The sequence below is a fragment of the Pollachius pollachius genome, assembly GCF_949987615.1.
Source record: "Pollachius pollachius genome assembly, chromosome: 12".
NCBI classification, from domain to species: domain Eukaryota; kingdom Metazoa; phylum Chordata; class Actinopteri; order Gadiformes; family Gadidae; genus Pollachius; species Pollachius pollachius.
In genome coordinates, this window is record NC_136945.1 from 7,524,269 (window position 1) to 7,545,648 (window position 21,380).

The 21,380-nt window shown below is 43.9% G+C and overlaps 1 protein-coding gene across 1 annotated transcript; it reads left to right on the top strand.

The window, feature by feature from the left end:
* Positions 1 to 212: 212 nt before the first annotated feature.
* Positions 213 to 5,358, top strand: dusp7 (dual specificity phosphatase 7). The gene is made up of 3 exons (XM_079747763.1): positions 213 to 1,015; positions 2,494 to 2,922; positions 4,978 to 5,358. The coding sequence occupies exons 1-3, from the start codon at positions 610 to 612 to the stop codon at positions 5,292 to 5,294; spliced, it is 1,152 nt and encodes a 383-aa protein (XP_079603889.1). The 5' UTR covers positions 213 to 609; the 3' UTR covers positions 5,295 to 5,358.
* Positions 5,359 to 21,380: the final 16,022 nt, after the last annotated feature.

Below are 21,380 nucleotides of genomic sequence, written 5' to 3' on the forward strand. Positions count from 1 at the left end.
ACTGAGCACGTGTAGCCTAACTGTGTAACAGCTCGTATAATGCCAAATGGTCCATAATTACTGAATGGGTAGCGCAAGAACATCAGCACAGAGGCTACTGCTTCTCAACGGGTTTGTGTGGTGCCTGTGCCTTTAAATCTCTCGTCCAGCTCCTCCCTCTCCCTCAATGACATGCCCGCAGAGCCTGTTTTATTCCGCGGCTGTCACGGCGTTCAGTGGAGATGAGGAACCATAGATTCTGCGCCGTCGGGGAACGAGAAATACTAACCATGGTGCTATATTAAAACCTCGTCCGAAAACTCAATAGGACTGTTTACTGTCAGGGGAACGTCTGTTTATTAGCGTCGCAAAGTTAGGACTGCGGGGGTAAGCGGACGTCCACAGAGTATAATGAAACCTCCACTTGTGTATTAGGGGCTGAAGCGGAGGAAAGCGAAGAAATCCCTGCATGTTCAAGTCTCGTGCTTCTGCGAGGGACATCGCTGGAGGTGTTTCGCCCGCCGTCGCAGAAGCTGGGAAGTTGGACGGAGTGATTTTTTGGGGGGGTATTTTTCTGGTTCCCGTCCCCCTTTGCCGTCACAACCAGGAGACAACAAGAATATTTCCCTGATGAAAATCAATCTTTGGAGCGGTTCCATGATCGTGACTATGATGATGTCGAGTAAGAGCGCGGAATGGCTGCAAGAGGAACTGGAATCCGGGGCGAGCTGCTCGCTCCTACTGCTGGACTGCCGCTCGCACGAGCTCTACGAGTCCTCTCACGTCGAGTCGGCCATCAACCTGGCCATCCCGGGCTTGATGCTCCGGAGGCTGAAGAAGGGCAACCTCCCGATCCGGTCCATTATCCCCAATAACGAGGACAAGGAGAAGTTTGTGAAGCGGTGCAAAACGGATATGGTGGTTTTATACGACGAGGCGACGTCCGAGTGGCAGGAGAGCGGGACTGGGAGCTCCGTGCTGGGTCTGCTTCTGCAGAAACTCAGGGACGATGGCTGCAAGGCGTACTATCTCCAAGGTGAGATCACACACAATTAAATACATATTTTTTATTTAATTTAACATACGTGGTGATTTTCTTTTTATGAATGACCGTGTCGCCTCTATTAATTTCAAACTATGAGCTTACTTTTGTATTTAATAATAACATATGAACAATACATAAATATCTGTAATAACAGTTATAGCAAAAACTATTTATTTTTCCTTTCGAGCCCACGTTAAAACACCTTAATACATCTAGTCAAGTAATGTTTTGGCCACATTAGGCTAGTTAGTTAAATAACTTCCATGTAAGTGGGGCTACCTTTCAGGTAACACATTTTGAAATAAAGTGTGACCTTAATGTCTACTGCACCTTTTATTACTAATAACGAGCGACAGACTTGATCACTGGCGCAGCGGGGAGTCCAAACTTAATCAACTTGGACTGGTCTCTTGACAATGGGCTGTAATAACATATTTGAGGAGAACAGTAAAGCGTGTCATTATATTCTAGTGGTTTTACTTTACATTTTTATCTTAGTCTGGCATTATTGTCATGGTATGATACATGTCTGTGTGGTAAAAATTGAATATTTCCGCATAGGGGGAAATTCGACAGGCTAATATGATGACGACATATAGGCCTATTATATCGAAAATAATCGCTGAATTAAATGATTTGGACATGTGTGTGTGTGGGGGCGGTAATTGCGGAGCTGTGGAATCTGCCCCAAATAAAAACTTTGGTTCAATGTGTTTTCAATTAATGCTTCAAAATGGCTCCGTCGGTGTGGCGCTCCTGCAGGAAGAGACCAGTAGTTTCTTTCATGAATGAATTGGAAGAGAAACAAAAACACAGATCTTTGTGTTTTTTTTTTATTAATCTTGAACGACCACCTCAAAAAAAAAAAAAACGGATTCCGTAATCGTACGACATCGTCCAGTGGTGTACAATTATATTTATGGAACGATTCAGACACTTCAAGTTTGGCTGCCATTCACAAAAAGTCCACTGAGGAGTGTTGCAGCAGACTCTAGCAGTGTCCTTCTCTTTCGAAGCTGCTTTTTTTTTTCCGAGGGTCTATGCTTTCTCAATGGAGCCATCATTCACAGTTTATGCGTTAGCTAACATAATATGTAATCTCAATAGTCACTCTATACCTTTTTAAAACCGATCCTTTCTTTGTTATAGGTTTTCTAATAAACATTATCACAGTTTCTTAAGTAACCCTTGATACAGATTTATCATAATAATATTATAAATATATTTATGACATAATTATTATATTTAGTTTAGTTCATAAAACATTCCCCATCTATATTAGTATTACGATTTAAGTAATGATAACTTTAACATGGATCTGGGTCTTGTAGCGCATTGGGTTGCTGTTCGCTCGGTGTGTGTGAACGAGCAGGGTGTCCTTTCGAAGCTGTTCTCCTTCTATCTGGATCACCTGGTGGGCGGCGGTGGCGTATCTCAACATGCCGACTGATTATCGTTCCTGTCTCCAGGGGGATTCAACAAGTTCCAGTCCGAGTTCCCCGAGCACTGCGAGACCAACCTCGACTGCTGCTGCCCCAGCAGCTCCCCGCCCACCTCCGTCCTGGGCTTGGGAGGCCTGCGCATCAGCTCCGACTGCTCAGACGGCGAGTCTGACCGCGAGCCCGGCAGCGCCACCGAGTCGGAGGGCAGCCCCCTGCCCAGCAACCAGCCGGCGTTCCCTGTGCAGATCCTGCCCTACCTGTACCTGGGCTGCGCTAAGGACTCGACCAACCTGGACGTGTTGGGGAAGTACAACATTAAGTACATACTCAACGTGACACCCAACCTGCCCAACATGTTCGAGCACGAGGGAGACTTTAAGTACAAGCAGATTCCCATCTCCGACCACTGGAGTCAAAACCTGTCTCAGTTCTTCCCCGAGGCCATCTCCTTCATTGGTGAGTGGGGGCGCTGTGTGTGTGTGTGTGTGTGTGTGTGTGTGTGTGTGTGTGTGTGTGTGTGTGTGTGTGTGTGTGTGTGTGTGTGTGTGTGTGTGTGTGTGTGTGTGTGTGTGTGTGTGTGTGTGTGTCAACATGTGCATGTTTATGACCTGTGTTACTCTTCCTCCAGATTCATTCTGTTTCCAATTTCTTCTTTTTTTCTCTACGCAAAGGAATGTTGTTTAAGGAAAGTAATGCTTTACAGATTGCGGGTTTCAAATACAGAGAAAAACTGTTATGTAAAAAAATAGATCTGTAGGCCTATTTCTGGATAAATTCTGTACATGAAGAGCGGAATCGACTCTTTTGTTACTTACATGGTCGTAAATATTGTATTCATGTCGAGGCACAGTGTATTAATCTTTTATCGCAGGGATAAAAACCAGAGCATCAGCACTCAGGTTTTGAGTGGACGTGATTTTCCCTGAAATCCGTATGAATAAAGTAGATTCCTAGAGAAGAAAATCATTCTTGGTTCTTCAAGAACGATGTCTTTTAAGAGTGGAGGAGACCCACAGTTTGGTCATACAAATGCTGCAGCGCAGCTTGTCCACAGAGCATTGTAACACCATGATGGGTCTACCTTTTAGATTTCCAAAGATCCTTCCACGTTTTCCTTTCACCGATTGCAGCACACCGGCTGTTTTCAATTATTACTCATACCTCTGGTGCTGTGGTAATTAGACAATCCAGATGGCTGGCTCCAAATCCTGGGGAGGAGTGTCATTCCCTGAACCTGGATGTGTTCTCCTCTGCTGTGGACATCCCTCGTGGTGTAACTGTTACTGCAGAGGGATGGAGGCAGAAGCAAACTAGACACATGCCCTGCCAACACAGAATGTACCCCAAAAAATTGGAAAAACCGTGGAGACCAAAAAAATCAATGTTTCCTCTATGTTTCCTGTATGGTAAGCACTATAGCGGCAGCTATTTGTTTCTGCTGTGCTCCCTTCAATTGGTGTGTGACCAAATTCTGACTGTGTAGTAAATATAATCCAATAACTCCATTTTAGAGCGCAATTGGCACAACCTTTTGATTCCTAATTTATGAAAGGTTCCAGCCAGGCTTAAATGAGCCATGGAATGTTTGTTTGGGCTTGTTTTCACTGCTGTGTACCAGTCAGACTAATTTACGGTGCAATCTTTATTGAGATTTTAACCGCTTCCTATCCACTGTAATATCAGGAATCTGAACATCAGATATGGCATAAGATGCCGTTTGCATATGCCTTGTTTGCACACATTTGAGATGATTTAGATGGTTGTATAATTAAGTTATTTAGAGAACAAAGAGGGGCTTTTTTTAATGTGTATACTTTTATTTTGGCGAGGGAGCACGGATCACATTCAAAATGAATTTGCCATCCTTCTCAGCAGTTCTGACTTGAGAGCCAACTAACCCCAATCCTATTACAAGAGAGGCAGGCTGATAGAGTGACAACAGGCTGGCACATGAGAGAGAGAGTACAAGAGATGGAGAAAGCAATAGGTTTTGAAGAAGAAAGGGAGGAGGAATGATGCACTTATCTTTGGCTTCCACTTACAGTTGTAAGGGTTTGGTAAACCTTGTGGTAGAACTAGTATGAAGATAGCGTCGTATCAAAATAAAAGCATGTCTATAGATGTCGGTGTGAAACGATGTAGGGGTTCATTGAGGTTCTTATAGAGAAAGAAATAGTAAGTTTTTCTCTGAATTTGTACTAGTTTGGGATACAATTAATTGGAAGCAGAGGTTCTGATTAACTTGGGGTTGAGATGTTTTTTTTTTTTGTGTATCAAATTCTGTATTTCAAGTTGAAGGTTGCCAACTGGAAAACACCTCATTCCTACAGCAGGATATGACTCATCCGTCATCATATCGTGTTCTAAAACTGCTTCTACAGCCAGATAACAATTTTCTTGTTTGTCTCTAATCTGTTCTTTTGTCTTTTTTCCCTCCCTCCCTCCCTCCCTCTCTCCTCCCCCCCTCCCTCCCTCCCCCCCTCCCTCCCTCCCTCCCTTCCCCCTCCCCAGACGAGGCGCGGGCTCAGAAGTGTGGTATCCTGGTCCACTGCCTGGCGGGCATCAGCCGCTCGGTGACCGTCACCGTGGCCTACCTGATGCAGAAGCTCAACCTGTCGCTCAACGACGCCTACGACTTCGTCAAGCGCAAGAAGTCCAACATCTCGCCCAACTTCAACTTCATGGGCCAGCTGCTGGACTTTGAGCGGACGCTGGGCCTCAACAGTCCCTGTGACAACCACTCGTCCTCGCCCACCAATGAGCAGCTGTTCTTCACCACGCCGACCAATCACAACGTGTTCCAGCTGGACACCCTGGAGTCCACATGAGGACCCACGGCGTCGGGGCGTTTCTATTTTCCGTCTAGGAGAGAGGTTGGGGGGAGGGGGAGAGGGGAAAGGGGGAGTGCCGAGGAAGATGGTGGCAGCGGCGGCGGTGGTAGTAGTGTTGATGTTGCCACGGTAACACAGGCTGCGTGCAGGGAGGGAGCAGCCGGTTTTAATGAATGTTTTAGTCCCCCCCCGACGTGGCCAGAGGCCACTGGAGTTGCATTGTGAAGGGGCAGGATCGGTCATTGATGACAGGTAACAGAGAACCAAGGGAGCCCGGCGAGGAATGCTAAAGCTATTTGTTTCTGTGATCCGGTTGAGTTCCTGATTGTCACGCTGTGGCGATGGCCAAATAAAAAAGGGGGAGGCGTGATAACCGACGACAAAACAATACACGTCCTAGAGGAAAAAAAAGACTGAGGAAAAGGGACAAGTGAGTGAACGCGACAGCAGGACAGATAGCTTCATACAAAGATGGCAACACGGAAATCCACACAGTGCTTAATTTATGAGACGTCGTCCTCTCTACGTTTCTCAGCCATTGCACTGAGTTGACTGGTGCCAAGTGGAGGAAATCCCACTCTACTGAATGTAGTGGAGTTTTTAAAAACCAAGGAATTAACAAAAAGTGTGTATGTTTGTGATGTATGTATGGTAACTTACAAAGCAGAACATGTATGGGCAGACCTTAAGTGTGTGTCTATGCATTTTTTTTGTTATTCTTGTGTACATTGACGTACAGATGTATACTTTATATATACGCATACAAAAATTGTATCTTTGTCCAAAAATATAGAGTAATCCAATCTCATGAATGCTTAGGTAAATTGTAAGGCTAAAGAAGAAGAAGCAAGGCCGGAAATGGCTGCCTGGCCTGCGACCGGGCGTTGGGATATCTCTGGTCGTCTTTCTTTTCGTTTTGGTTTTGTTTTGTTTGACGTTTTTTATCCCCCTAGGTTGGTAATGACCTAATGCAGTTTGCACAGTGGCGTAGCCATTAACTTGTTGGCACTTGACGCCAGTGCTCGGGCCAGGCAGATAAAGAGACATTCAGAGAGGAGGCGTGCTGAGGCCAGTCCCAGGCCGCGACAGGAGCCGCCAGCTGTAAAGGCCCTTGGGGAGGGGAGTCAGGACGGGGGCTTGGTGGGAAGGCTGCTTTGGCTAGGCTCAATGGGCTTATGGCATGAGGCTAGGTTAGCTGAATGGTTTGGTGCTCAGGCTAAGGTGTTAAGAGTTGTAATTAGAGCCATGATTGTATTGGTCTTAGATCAAACCGCTTTATCATCATCTGGTATACGGTTGGACTTTACAGGATTTTGGTTGATCCAAATGTCTCAACGGAATCTAGCAGCTACTAGCTCAAGTTACACGTCTCATTTCCTTTCCAATAAGAAATGTACTTCTTTATGTACAGTTGTCTTTCTTTTTCAGTTAATTCCGACGGCGGCAAAATTCCTACAAAACATTTGTGGAAAACTCTTGCGAAGCAACCTTGCACAAAGAAGTGCCTGAACACTTTTATGCTGATGACGTTGCCCTATTGCTTGGCCCCATCGCTGGGTCCATGAGCTAGAATGTTCCAAAAAGTTACGTGGTACCAATAGGTTAAGAGACTGGGGTTGCTGGTGGATTGTCTTGTCTTTAAGGCTTGAGTCTGGGATCAGTAGCATTAGGCTATGGGTGTAGCTGGTAAGGGTTTGATGGAGCCCTGTGTGAGTGGGGGTAATCGGGGAGGGAGGGAGGGAGGGAGGGAGGGAGAGGGAACTGGGACTGGCCTCAGTAACAGACTGCACTTAAGACAAGGAGGCTCCGACTGAATCCACTTCCCACTCCTGCATTGCATTCGGAGAGGAGAGAAAGGAGATCGTTGTGTTCAAAGAATCAACTCTTTCCCTCAAAAAACGATTAATGTCCGAGTCGATTCACCCTTAAGCCTTGGGTAGATTATATATGTAATATAATAGAATATTACAGACTAAAAGATGATTACAGTGCTAATGGTGAAAGAGTCATTATGCTGGCCTATTACATGGCCACTCAGAGGTGCTGAATGCTCTCTTAACAGTAAGGTTACCCCAGGGTTAGATGTTGCTCCAACCATTTGGGAGGAAGATGATGAGAATCGTTTTTTTAACTACTGTTCCCGCCACTGGTCACAGTGGTGGACAGTATGTAGCTGGGAGGTTTCTAAGACCGTGTCCACATCACCAGTGCTGGCCTGAATTAGCCAAGTCAACCTCTTTTACCAAATTGTTGTCCTAACAAAGAAGACCCCACAAACCTGCCCCCCCCCCCCCCCCCCCCCCCCCCCCCCCCCCCCTCCGAGGCATTCTGGAACATTCCGCTTTAATACAATTTCCAAAGCACTTTTAGTATTTGAGGGGGTGAACATGCGACATCAAGTGTATACATACAGCGGTTTGTGGCAGAATGTGTGAGCAAATGGGTCAAAGCACGATAAGATGTTGTTAGCTTAGATGCTATGTGATGTGGACAGGGTCTTAAACAGAAACAAAGAACTGGGTTTCAGGAGGGAAGACTGCTGAATCCGACCAGGCTTTATCATAGCTGGCCTTACATATTCTTTCTAACTTCTTTCTAATGCTGACTGTTCAATACTCTTTGTATCTCACTTTAGACAAAGATTCTTCTTATGATGTAAAATAACATGTTTGTTATGTGTTGTTTGAATCAGAACGTAACGTCATACTGGGCAGTGAGCTGTCTTTTACTGTAACGGGTCAACGCGGTCTTTTTGTATTACTCTGCAATATATCAAACACCGTTTTGCAGTATTTTATAGATCCAAGACCTCTGAATTTTTAATTATTCTTTTGTACTCTGTAATATATAATATATACATATACCGTATTACTAGAACAAGATCCTGCTCTATTGCTTTGGGCTGGAGTTTAATTTCACCTATGGTGTCCAAAATATGTACAGGACTGTTTAGTACTAACTAAATGACCCGTCATCTGACACATACCCATAAACACACACACCCATTCGACCCCTCAAACAAGCCCTCAAACATCTGTGGTTTAGCATGCCCGTTTTGTTCACAATGGAAGAACAGGCCACCTGATTTCAATAATGACTAGCTCTATTTTGTTTTCAATTAATGTCTATGCTCTATTCCTGTGGCCTTTCAATATCAATATATAAATATATATATATCTTTATAAAATATATATGTTAGGGGTTTATATGCAATTTTCATTTCCTAAAATAGCATCAGAGACGAGAATAATACTATTATGCTTGAACAGACTTCCCTTTCTCTGAAGTCACATCCCACTTTCCAACTTTATGACTTGCACCCTAGGATCGAAATATATTTCAGTAAACTGATCTTTTCTATTTATGAGATAACTATTCATTTCAAGCTGCTTCTCTTGTCCTTTTCCTTTTCTCTGTGTGTCTTTGTAACAACTGAAAGCGAAACTTTTTTCGTCATTTTCCGCAGTTTGTAATTTTGCCAGATAGCAGGAACGCCGGTTTCTGTGTTTCTTGTAGCTGCCCCTGGGTGAGAATGTGGGGTCACTCCGAAGGAAGAGAGTGAATAGCAAGCAGCGGGCGTCAAAGGACTCACAGGGCGCATTAAAGCAAAGTCAAAGTGAATGATTTCAAAACGTTACCTCACTGAGGAAATTTTCAGGGATTTTATTGTTTTGTTTTATTTTTTGGACAATGCATCTTGAATCGTGTTACAGCTTAACACAATTTGAATAGCTGTTTTGTATTGTGCTGTAAACAGTTTTTAAAAGATGCAATCTGTCTCTTTATTAAAAGAGGGGGCATGTTTACCGCAGGCAATTCACCGGCCCGTGTGAAGAGATGAAAATATGATTACACCTGCGTATTGTACAGTATGTGGAAATAACACGAGACATGTTTATACCGCAAATAAATATTGAATTATTTTTTCTTTAATACGTGCTTCTGGGTTATTTTATTAATCGTGCAGAAGAGAAGTCATTGCTGCCTTTTAGGACAACTTCCATGTCACTTCTTTCCTGTTCCATTTATTAAGTAGTACTAACACAAAAGGATCACCTATATACTACTCATATAATTATTAATATCCTCACTAGTATTAATATTCTTAATGTGTTCTAGACGGCTAAATTAGTTGTGGGATCCTGCATCTGATTCCTCGGCTGACGTTGCGCCTCAGTTAAGATTTTACTAAATTTGAGTTGGGAAACACGAAGGAGCCAGCAGTAAAACGATAACCGCTGTGAGGAAGAGGAGTTGGCTGTTATGTGGCTCTCTCTCACTGCATGAGACTTCCTCTGTCCCACATGTATCTACCCACACAACACACACAAACGTACGCAGAGACACACATAAATATGTGGTTTCCAAAGCACTGTGGTTTCTTAAGGTTATGACGGTGTCGCATCCAATTGCTCCAATATCAATGTTGCTTCATCTCTACACCACTGTGGTGTGTGTGTGTGTATGTGTGTGCAACTCACACAAGGACTTAATTGTTTACTATGAAACTATAGCAACACATTTTTTTTCAAGGCAAAGCCTACATGCTAAGCATTGAGACATACTGGTGTTAAACATCTAAACACAATGTTTAGTACTTAACTCATAGCAGAAAGTCTTATTTTATGAATCCACGCTAATTCAGATTGTTTATATCAACATATATCTTTCTCAACGGAGGTTTTGTACAGGGTGTGTGTGTCTGTGTGTGTGTGGGTGTGGGTGTGTGTGTGTGTGTCACAGAAGTACCTATTTAAAGGATTAGTTTGCTATTCAGAACCCTAGTTTCTAATCATAGATTGCCTGTCGTGGTGCAGACGAATTGATACCATAAACGCTCAGATCGCTCAAGTGTAGCGTTTCCACTGTTTTGCTGCAGTCTCAAACTAAGCTGCAATTGAGACCATTGGTTTGGCAAAGTCACGTACTATCCTAAGACCGTACTATGCTAACACTGTACTGTGTGTTTTCATACCGGGCCATGATATTGTACATACAAAATGGATCACAAACAGAGAAGTAGACTTACACACTTTTCAGGACAAAAAGGTAACCTTTTTTTTGCCTCACATGCATATTTTGCAATATTGGTGCTGAACCTAACGAGCTGCTGCACAGCAAAGCTGAGTCTGTGAGAGATTGAAACATTATTCAGTTAGTCAGGAGAAAAAAATCAAGGAAGGAAGTAAGTGAGAAGGTGTGAAACCAGCCTCCAAAAGAGAAGTGTGAGAAGTGAGCCGAACGGCTAAAAATATCTCTCACTCCTGTTCCAGTCTTCCCCTTTCTATCACTCACTATTGGCTCTCTCCCCCTTTCTGTCCCTCTATCTCTCCAACGGAAAGAATCCATTTAATCCATTGCTATCCTCTCATCCATATCTCTTTCTCTCTCTCCATCCCCATCTCTACCCTCTCCCCATCTCTCTCATCTGATATCCCTATAGCCTCATCTCTCTCCCACTCCCAATCACTCTCTCTCTCTCCCCATCTCTCTCTCCCTTTCCCCATCTCTCTCTCCCCACCACATCTCTCTCCTTGTATCTCTCTCTGTCTCTCTCAATCTATCCTCATATCTCTCTCTATCTCTTTCCATCTCTCTATCTCTCTCCCGCTTTCCCCGTCTCTCTCTCTCTCTCTCTCTCTCTCTCTCTTGCTATCTCTCTGTCTCTGTCTCTCTTTCTCTCTCTCTCTCTCTCTCCCTTTCTCTCTCTCTCTCCCTCTCTCTCTCTCGCTCTCTCTCTCTCCCTTTCTCTCTCTCTCTCTCTCTCTCTCTCTCTCTCTCTCTCTCTCTCTCTCTCTTCGTTGCAAGACTGCGTTTTCAATGAGGATGTCAGTCGCTACAACTTCCCCGGTGTCGCAATCACACGTTGCAGCCACCGACCAGCTCTTCTGTGGGTGATAATTCAAACAGGATATTGCGAGTCACAGTGCAGTTTTCGGAAATGTAGAAGACGCAGTGTCTCCGGGCTGCAGCTCTGCCTCACAGAGGAGTGATGGACGCCACTTTATGACGGTCCCCACAGAGCGGTTTACCGGCAGAGTACTGCGTGACTCCCATAGGTCCATGACGTTACTGTGTGTGTGTGTGTGTGTGTGTGTTGGATATGCTCAGGATGAGATCACTATGTTTCACACATGAAGTGGCGAAACGCATAGCTGATGTTTCCTTCTGTATCTCGATCAATATCTGACGCATTCAGATTGGGATTTTTATTTATTGTTGTGAGTTTTTTGATTTTGAAAGCCAAAAGTAAAAGTTGATTGCGATGTGCAAGCTGATTTCTGGTTTGTCACAATGCTACAATGCTCTCCTTAGCGTCATTAAAAAATCATTTCAACCAGTCAAGTTATTTATTAAAGCAGTCGATACGAGACTGGTTGAACACATTGTTGTTACATTCCTAGAACATGGTGGAACACCAGAGCTGCCAGACTGGAAAAGACCCCGGCTCCACACGACACTTCTACAACACACGCAGGTACCAACACGCTCTCTCTCAGAACACGTGACCTGTTGGGAAACTGTGTGTGTGTGTGTGTGTGTTTGTGTGTGTGTGTGTGTGTGTGCGTGTGTGTGTGTGTGTGTGTGAGAGTACATCCATGAAATAAGACTTTATCTTCTCGCATCCTGTTTGGCAGAGCTTTGTGAATCCCGCGTACACACAGTCTCGATGTTAGCTAACAGCATCCTAGGGAAGGAATTCTGACTTTATCATCATTTTATTTTTGAGGGTTTCTTGTTTTTTCCCTCAGTGGAGCTGCATGTGGTCCGTACTTCTAATGGACTCTCATAATTACAGCAAATGGCTACGAGCGCTGCTGCGCTCTCTGTAGTGCTTGAGCACGGACGGCCCTCCCACTTTAAGTGGTTGGCTCCTATTATACTTTGTACACACTCACTTTTTTCTCCATAAATAACCCACAGAGGCCTCCTCCGGCAGCAGGCCACTTGAAGAGGATAACAAGAGAGAGATGGAGGGGTAGAGAACGAGGATGAGAGAGAGAGAAAGAGAGAGAGATAGAGAGAGAGAGAGAGAGAGAGAGAGAGTTAAAAAAGGTAGGAGTAAAATGAAAAACTTTTTTTCCATGTTTCATATCTAGGGCCAATCTGTTGGCCCTTGACAACAGATTTTGTTATTGTTTAAGTAAGTGACAGTTGTGACATCCCGCCTGCCTCTGAGATGAAGACTGTTCCTTTTTAAAGGTGAAAATGTTCCCATAGAAATCAGGCAAAACAAGGAGGCTTACCACAGTGTTTTCAAACATATGAAATAACATCCTTTGAGCTGTGCAGTCCCAGACAACAGTGACATCCTAACAAGACATCCCCCCCCCCCACCCCGTCAATCTATCTCCTTGAGGAGTGACATTGAGAGTGACTGCAGAATGTATTGTAATACTGATATTTCTACCTGAAGGCACAGATTCTTAGTTATTAAAAAGTTCTTTGATAGCAAGGTGACAAATTCACCTCAAATATAGATTACAAAGTAGGAAGAAGGATGTTCTCGTCATAACAACATTTGACAGGTTCCATCTTTATTCTTCATTATGAGTAATAATAACTATTTGTAATTCCCGGTGTGTTCACACTATGTTCAAATTAGACTGTGCATTTGCCCGAACCTATAAATATGTTAGTTTGACTTTTGGCGTGTCCTTGCTTAGACAACAAATCAATTGTAATCTGACCCCTACACCTAGAAAACATCTGACGGCACACTGTTGAATTGTGTTTTTTTTGCTGTGAAATGGCTTATATCGTAAAAGAAACGCAGTTGAGTTGACTTGAGTGGAATTGAGGTGTATTCTATTCTATTCTATTATATTCTATTCTATTCTATTCAAACTCGTTGTATACCAGTCACAGTTTGTTCTAGCCAGTACATTTCTGTGCCAATTACTGCTCTCTCCTTGCTGTGAGTTGCCCTCCTGTAGCCAAGTCTTTTTATAGGTTGCTCTCTGCGATCCAGTCCGTCCGTCCGTCCGTCACATCTGGTTTTGATTTGTCTCCCAGGTAGAACGATACAAACAAGAGAGGAAATGTCTCTTCTCCTCGTCCCTCTTCCCCTTCAGTCTACAATGATGGATTCTCTCGCTTTTTCTCTACAATTCAAACAGTTGGCACACATTGTCCTCATTGCTCCACGATTGGCTACCCCCCTCCCCTCCCTCCCTCTTACTTCCCCGTCTCTCTCTGTCTCTTTCCCCTCCCTGTCCCTCTCTCTTTATCTCTCTCTTTCACTCTGCTTCTGCCTCTCTCTCTATCTTCCACCCTCTCTCTCTCTCTCTCTCTCCCTCCCTCCCTCACCCTCTCTCTCTCTCTCTCCCTCACCCTCTCTCTCGTTCATAGCATTATCCAGAACACTGATGACACTATCTTACTCACCCCTTCTTGCTCTCTCTTTTCCCCCTCCCTCTCCCTCTCTATCTTTCTCCCTCCATGCCTCTCACTATCTTTCCCTCTCTCTCCTTTACTCACCCTTCTCTTACTCTCCTTCTCTGTCCTTCCCTCTCTCTCCGCCTCTTCGTACCTCTGTATCTCTCTCTCCTTCTCTGCCTCTCTCTCTTTTCTTCTCTCTATCACTCCCTCTTGTTGTCTCTCTCCACTCTCCTCTTCCCCTCTCTCTCTCTCTCCCTCTCTCTCTCTCTCTCTCTCTCTCTGTCTCTCTCTCTCTCTCTCTCTCACCTACTCCTACCCTCCTGTATGCCTTGAATTTGTTCTTCACCCCCTCTCTCTCCTTAGCACTCTTTCAATATCTGTTCCTCACCCCCACCACCCCTCCCTGGTAATATGAGTCCATCATACCTCCTCCCCTCCTCCCTTCCTCCCCCTCCTCCCCCTGGTAACATGACTCCCGGCCCGGGGTGGACGAGGCCAGCTGGCAGTATGATAAGTAGTCCTCACATCCGGCCACAAGTTAAATAGTAACAACAGGTGATTACCAAACCGCAGTCCATGTGTGCCACAGTCCAACATCGTCGGTCGTCCACACACTTGAATTTGCTTCCCCGCACGCGTGTGTGCCTGCGTGCGTCTGTGTGTGTGTGTGTGTGTGTGTGTGTGTGTGTGTGTGTGTGTGTGTGTGTGTGTGTGTGTGTGAGGGCGCAGCACTGTCTGTGTTGAATGTAGTTGATGGAGTCTGTGCTGTAGATGAGGATGTACATGGGAGTAGCTATTCATGTCTGTGGTTGTGCACAGTCTATGTACATGTGTTTGGGAATCCTAGGATTCTTTTTAATTTAAAAAATTTAAGTTTTACTATACTCTATTGTATGTTTGGGTATAGTTGATATAGTTGAACCATCCCTGTCAAACTATAGATAATGTGCTGCAGCCACATATATATCTTTATTTAAGATTCACCTTCCATTCAGGGTTCATGCAATACTTAACCCAGTGATCTCAGAAGCAATGAGCTTTTCACAATCACACACGGTCTAAAGGTCATGTTGGAGCATGCTGTTCTGAGTGGACTAGCCTTACCAGTTTCGCCATTCTCAATCATTTGTAAAATTATTCATTTAACCCTACAATGAATAAGATTTGAGGAACGTCATGAATGATTCATAAATTAATGAATGGACTTTTCATTAATGAATGAACTAATAATTATTAATTCCTAACTTGTCATGGCACAGATTACCTTTGTCGTTTCAATCACCTTTTTATTTCTTTAATGAAAGATTTCTGAAGGCCATTTGTGGCAGTTCAGTTTCACAAAAACTTCAAATGTTGCGTAATCCCACGTACCCAGTGGATAGGGGACATCGCATTCATGATAGGTTTTTCTGGAAATATTGCGCTCACACTCACACTCTACATCCCATAATACTCTGGTAAGGACTTAAAATATAGTAGATGAGTTTTCTGAGATGGGCAGAGGATAAGGTGAGGATAAAAATAATCTTCAACTCCATCCATCTGACAATGACATAAGGCTATTTCGGTGTTACCATGGTGACCAGTCGACTAGAAGGAATGAAAAGTTGCAGGGCCCAGCAGATCTGTCCAGCTCAGGACTTGATTTAAAGATAATGAATGTAGCGTACTGTAGGGTTTAAGTGCCTAAGAAATCTATAGGGTGGTGAGAGGGAAAAGAAGGTGCTAATGAGAGTTATTTGATTGTCTTCTCTGTTCATTGTTAGTTGGTTAGTTAAGTTAGTTAGTTTGTTTATTATCCCGTGGGGGATAATTGTCCCCGAAACTGTACATCACAAGGAGAATCATACAATGCACTTTAAACACATCATCACACAACACTCTCGGACAGTAACAATAAATGAAGTATAACACTGGCACATAATTCCGTTAAGCAAAAACAACATTGGAGCAGGACCCATAGTTCCCTCAGCCAGTCCTCCTTTTCAGGGCTGCTATGGCCTCGGGTCTCAGGCCTCAGGGCCCTATCTTGCATCCGGCGCAATTGACTTTCGACACTGACGCATGTGTCGTTGCTAGTTTGCAACTGGCGCAGAGCGTTCTTTTCCCTCCACCGCCACGCGTCGGTAAATTAGGGAATGATCTTGCGCCCCAAGGGGCGGTTCGGCGAAAGGAGGAGGCGTGTTCTGGCGCAAACGTTCCCTGGTGCTATTTTGCAGTTTCAGAAACCACTTGCGCCACAAACCAGGAAATACCTGGTTTAATGTCAGTGGCGCGTTTTTCAGATGCTATTTTAAGGGCGCATGCATAATGTTGCTTGTGCACCTCGCGCATACACTTTGCTTCTCTCATCTACCTAGCCACACATTCTTGGTAAATTATTTGGGAAAGAACAGCTGATACAGCGGTAATAAGTTGTACTCTAAATCAATGCATCTGCAAACACCGTACTGCAAACACATATTTTCTTGACACAGACATCATGTACAAGCCCATAACTTTTAGGATTGATGAGTATTTGATCGTGAGAAAACATTATTTTACCGCGAATGAGTGTGAATGAATGAATGCGGGCGAGCGTGTGTGTATGTGTAAAATAATTAATGAAAACGGGCGTGCGTGTGTGCGTCCATCTGTTTAAACACACGCAAACTAAACACGTAACGCATAATACAGTCCATGGCAATGTATATTAACGGGGGGACACATGCATATTAGGAACACAAGTTGATAACTATAATGCATACAATACTGATAAGAAACTATGTTTATAATGTATTGCGTATATCATTTAATAGAACCACAGTTACCGCATATCATATGTGTGTTAAGTTTTCTTTGCCGAAATTTATTTGAGGAAATTGTGGAAGAAAACGCTATTCCATGAGTAAATTAGGCCATATTATTTGACAATAAACCGAGCCATTTGAAGTTTGAAATTCATGTGGTCATGCATCTGTCTCATCGCAGACTGCAAACGCGCTGTCAAAATATCAACTCGTCAGATTCAACTGCGCTCATGGCTCTTAAAGGGGATGGGAGCTGGCACTCTCATTGGTTTATTGCACGTTACGCTCAAACCACACCTACGGGTAATTAGGCTACTTCAGACCAACCCTTTTTAGATTTGCGCCGGGCGCAAGAGTCATTTATGCGCCGGTAAAATCCGAGTGTAAAATAAAAAAGGTGTAAAATCCGAGATATTTTAAGCTGTCACCTATTTCAACTTTATCGTTTATGATGAAGATGGGATGCTGGGTTGACCTCGTACCATTTATTTTGTTTCCCTGACATAGAGATGAATTACACTTGCACCAAAGGGGAAGTGTGCAACAGCGTTATGATAGTCCAAAGCTGAATGGTTATCTGTGAGAAGGGAAGTGAAGGCAAGTGTCATCCGAGTACTTCAGCTCTTTGACACATTTGTCTGAGCGGTGTTGAAACGAGGGAAGAATGAGTTCAGTTCAGCATCAGATTATGCTTATGAACCGGGTCGGGGTTCTCACCTTCTTTAAAGCTTGTCTAGTGTTCCTGTTACTGAATTCATCTTTTACTTTGTCCTTTCGATTTTCAGTTTTCCATCTTTGTGATGGTACAGTTTAGCCTACTGAGAGCAGCCCAGTATTTGAGCCTGATGCATCATGCTTCTCTTTCAAGCTCTGTTTTGTTTTAGGAGAAATCCAGGGTTTACAGCTGGGATGTGTGTTAATTTTCTAGGCTGGTATTGTGGTATCTATACAGAAGTTGATATACTCCATAATGACAGAAACCCTTTATTCATGCACTCGTGTTTATGTGTGTTCACATGAGTATGCGTGTGTGTGCATATTACTTGATGCACATTATTTGTGTACGTCATTTTATTTACTTGCACATGTGTGTCCATTTAGAAAATGTAATACACCACTCAATGAAAGAAGACAACACTGTGTTTCACTGCACTGTGTTGCATTGTGTTGTGTTGTCATGTGTTGTCTTGTGTTGTGTATTATTTTCATGAGTTGATTCCCATGGTGTCGTGGCTGGGGTGATGAGGTCTTATCAGCCTTGTTCTGGACTCTAGCCAGAGACTTATCTGGCCACTATAGATTATCAATCCAGTTGTGTAATCAGCCTTGGCAGCCTCTTTCTGTATTCACACACACACACACACACACACACACACACACACACACACACACACACACACACACCACACACACACACACACACACACACGTACACACATGTACACACAACCAGACACGTACACACGTACGCACGACGCGATGGGACTGAAATGACCTGAAGTGGGAGTAAACTAAATTAACCCCCACCCCTCCCAACCCCCCAGAGGTATTGTGCGGCACATGCGCAAGCAGCACTTCATCACAGCGTCGTCGGAAATCAGGGCTTCAACTCAAGAGGATGATTTCATTCATACCATTAATAAGCGATATGAGAGAAATAATAAACAGTCAATTCTGGATGGTGGCCAATCAGCACGATGACTGTGTCCTTGAGCAAGACCTTGAAGTTCTACCGCCCCCTGTGGTCGATACTGACCCCGCACACTTCCAATGCTTTTGGTGACGAAATAAAAAACGTTTACCAAATCCTATTCAAATGGCGGAAATGACTGGATTCAGTCGGGACCGGAAGACAAAGGGAAGGAACCATTTAAAAGAAACATCTCTTTGCCATGTCCTGAGGTGTTCAGAGAACATGAAGAAATATATCAAAGCAGATCGGAAGCTGGCCCTTCCGCCGACCTGCTTTGATGTATCTGTCCTCTGAGTGGATTCCAGGAACACCAGTGAGCGGCTGAATGAGCTGTCACAAAGATGAGAGAGACACGGCACAGAAGAGCGAGGCGAGGTGCACGATAAGGCTGTGTGAGATGAGATGAAGATGATGGTTGTCCCCAGAAACCTGCACCGTCTGTACTGGCTGGGGCTGTGTTTGTGTGTGTGTGTGTCTGTGTGTGTGTGTGTGTGTGTGTGTGTGTGTGTGTGTGTGTGTGGGGGTGTGTGTGTGTGTGTGGGTGTGTGTGTGTGTGTGTGTGTGTGTGTGTGTGTGTGTGTGTGTAAATATAGATATACATAGACATATCTATCTATATATCTATTTATCTATCTACATCTATCTTTATATAGAGAGATTTATATAGATATATGTATACCTATATCTAGATATAGATATAAATATGTATATATAGTCTTACGTATAGTGTTACATATCGTATCACATTTGGGTGGATATTTAAGGTCACAATGTGGAGGATTGCGCTCCTCCCAGTTAGTAGGTTCAGACTTCAAAAAACTCAATACCACAGTGTTCTGTCCACTCTAACTGGCTGAGCAACTCTGTGACGCAAACTGGTGTAGCCTGACTGGCTGGGTAGCGTGAGTGGGAGGGGCTTGGGGAGCGTCGGTGGAACGATTACTGTAAACAAAGAGAGCGTATATCAGTTATGGGACCTGGTATTATTGATAACATTAATGAAATCATTATCGATCAGCATTGACTAAAGATAAGTCCATTCTGTTTTTAACAACCAGCTAGTCGAATTGTTACAAATTGTGACTTAAAGTTAAAGTCCTCTGAGTTCTGAGTTCTGAGAGAGAGAGAGAGAGAGAGAGAGAGAGAGAGAGAGCCTTAAGTTGTCGCTTCACAATAACTAAATTATTGATATTGTATATCAGTTTTTTTAAATCTTTGTCATAGACTTACTAGTTGATACATGGTATTCCATAACCACCTTTTAGAAATCTCCTGTGCACAATTATGACACCCACATGTGGGTGGTTCTATTTTAGGCAAACAGAACGACTAGAAATTAATTTTGATATTTAAATATCAAAATTGATTTCACTACCTTCAAACTCTACAGAAAAACGCAAGGAGCAAGTCTCTCTCCTCCCTCAAGGGCTCATTTGCAAGGTACTTATCATCTCAGTGTTAAAGAGCTGCTCTTGAGCCTGTGGCTGGCAAGTGTGTACCTGTCTGTGCGACTGAAATACATCTCCTCAATTAAGCAGAGGAGCTTGTAATCCAATGTAATAGAATATTATAAAATGTGACCTCATACTGTTTTCACTATGGACCTTATCTTGGGTTGTGTATTAAAAAGTGACTTAAGGCTACATAATGGGCATAAGTATTCTTCTTATGCCTTCCCCATGTGGTTCTGGTGAGGTGAACTCACAGGAACATTGTGTTGTCACGTCTTTGAACACATTAGGATTCAGTGTTGCAGGTGGAGATGGGTATCAGCCCGATACTGAGATGCTGTGAGTACCTGCTACTGCCTTTTGTTCGGAGAAACTGAATTATGCGTATTACAGTGAGCCGTCTTTCTGAATAGCGGTTCTATAGAATCAGCCTTTCATAATCCCATTATCACAAGTCGACTACTGAGAAACATCCCACATCATTCAGATGGAAGAAAGACAAGTTAACCACTAATTACTTTCCTAGCTGTTTATAGATACGTATTGTATGTAGACTTCTTTATGAATATATGTTAATATATACGGCATGCATGCGTAGAGATTGGAATATGAAAAACAAATGTCCGCCTAATATTTTATAATATAATGTTAAACGTAAAAATAAATGTATTCTATTCCTTTGTAGACAAAGCCCAGCTGAAGGACCGGTAATGTCAGCCTAGACTGTTGTTAAGTGCCTCAGCACATATATTTAGAAAACTAACGGGGTTGAGAGCTCTCTGGAGGATTCAACATAATCATGATTGTTCTCTCCACATTATAATCCTATTATGAGCTCTTGGGTTGTTCTCCTTTCATACAAACGTGCTAAAGTGTCTAATTCATCTCATGTCTTTTCCATCACCCTTGCTCACGTTGGTGCCCTCTCCCTTCCTCTCCCTTCCTCTCCCTTCCTCTCCCTTCCTCTCCCTCCCTCTCCCTTCCTCTCCCTCCCTCTCCCTTCCTCTCCCTTCCTCTCCCTTCCTCTCCCTTCCTCTGCCTTCTGCACCCTTCCTCTCCCTTCCTCTCCCTTCCTCTCCCTTCCTCTCCCTTCCTCTCCCTTCCTCTCCCTTCCTCTGCCTTCCGCACCCTTCCTCTCCCTTCCTCTCCCTTCCTCTCCCTCCCTCTCCCTTCCTCTCCCTTCCTCTCCCTTCCTATCCCTTCCTCTCCCTTCCTCTCCCTCCCTATCCCTTCCTCTCCCGTCCTCTCCCTTCCTCTCCCTTCCTCTCCCTTCCTATCCCTTCCTCTCCCGTCCTCTCCCTTCCTATCCCTTCCTCTCCCTTCCTCTCCCTTCCTCTCCCTTCCTCTCCCTTCCTCTCCCTTCCTCTCCCTTCCTATCCCTTCCTCTCCCTTCCTCTCCCTTCCTCTCCCTTCCTCTCCCTTCCTCTCTCCCTCTGGCCTAGTCCCTCTCCCTCGTCCTCTCTCTACCCCCTCTCTCTGTCATACATTCATCAATAGTATTTCTTATCCCTGGTGAGAAAATTGATAATTCGGTATAGGGATGTACATATGTCACTTCCACCGAAGGTGTGTGTGTGTGTGTGTGTGTGTGTGTGAGTATGTGTGTGTGTGTGTGTGTGTGTGTGTGTGTGTGTGTGTGTATGTGTGTGTTTGAGGTCTGCTAATAGGCCTCAAATCCCCCCAATCATATTGAAACACCCAAGTGCCATTGACTGGAGATCATGGGCTTTACAGCACTCCAACTGAGAAGTGTATACACACACACACA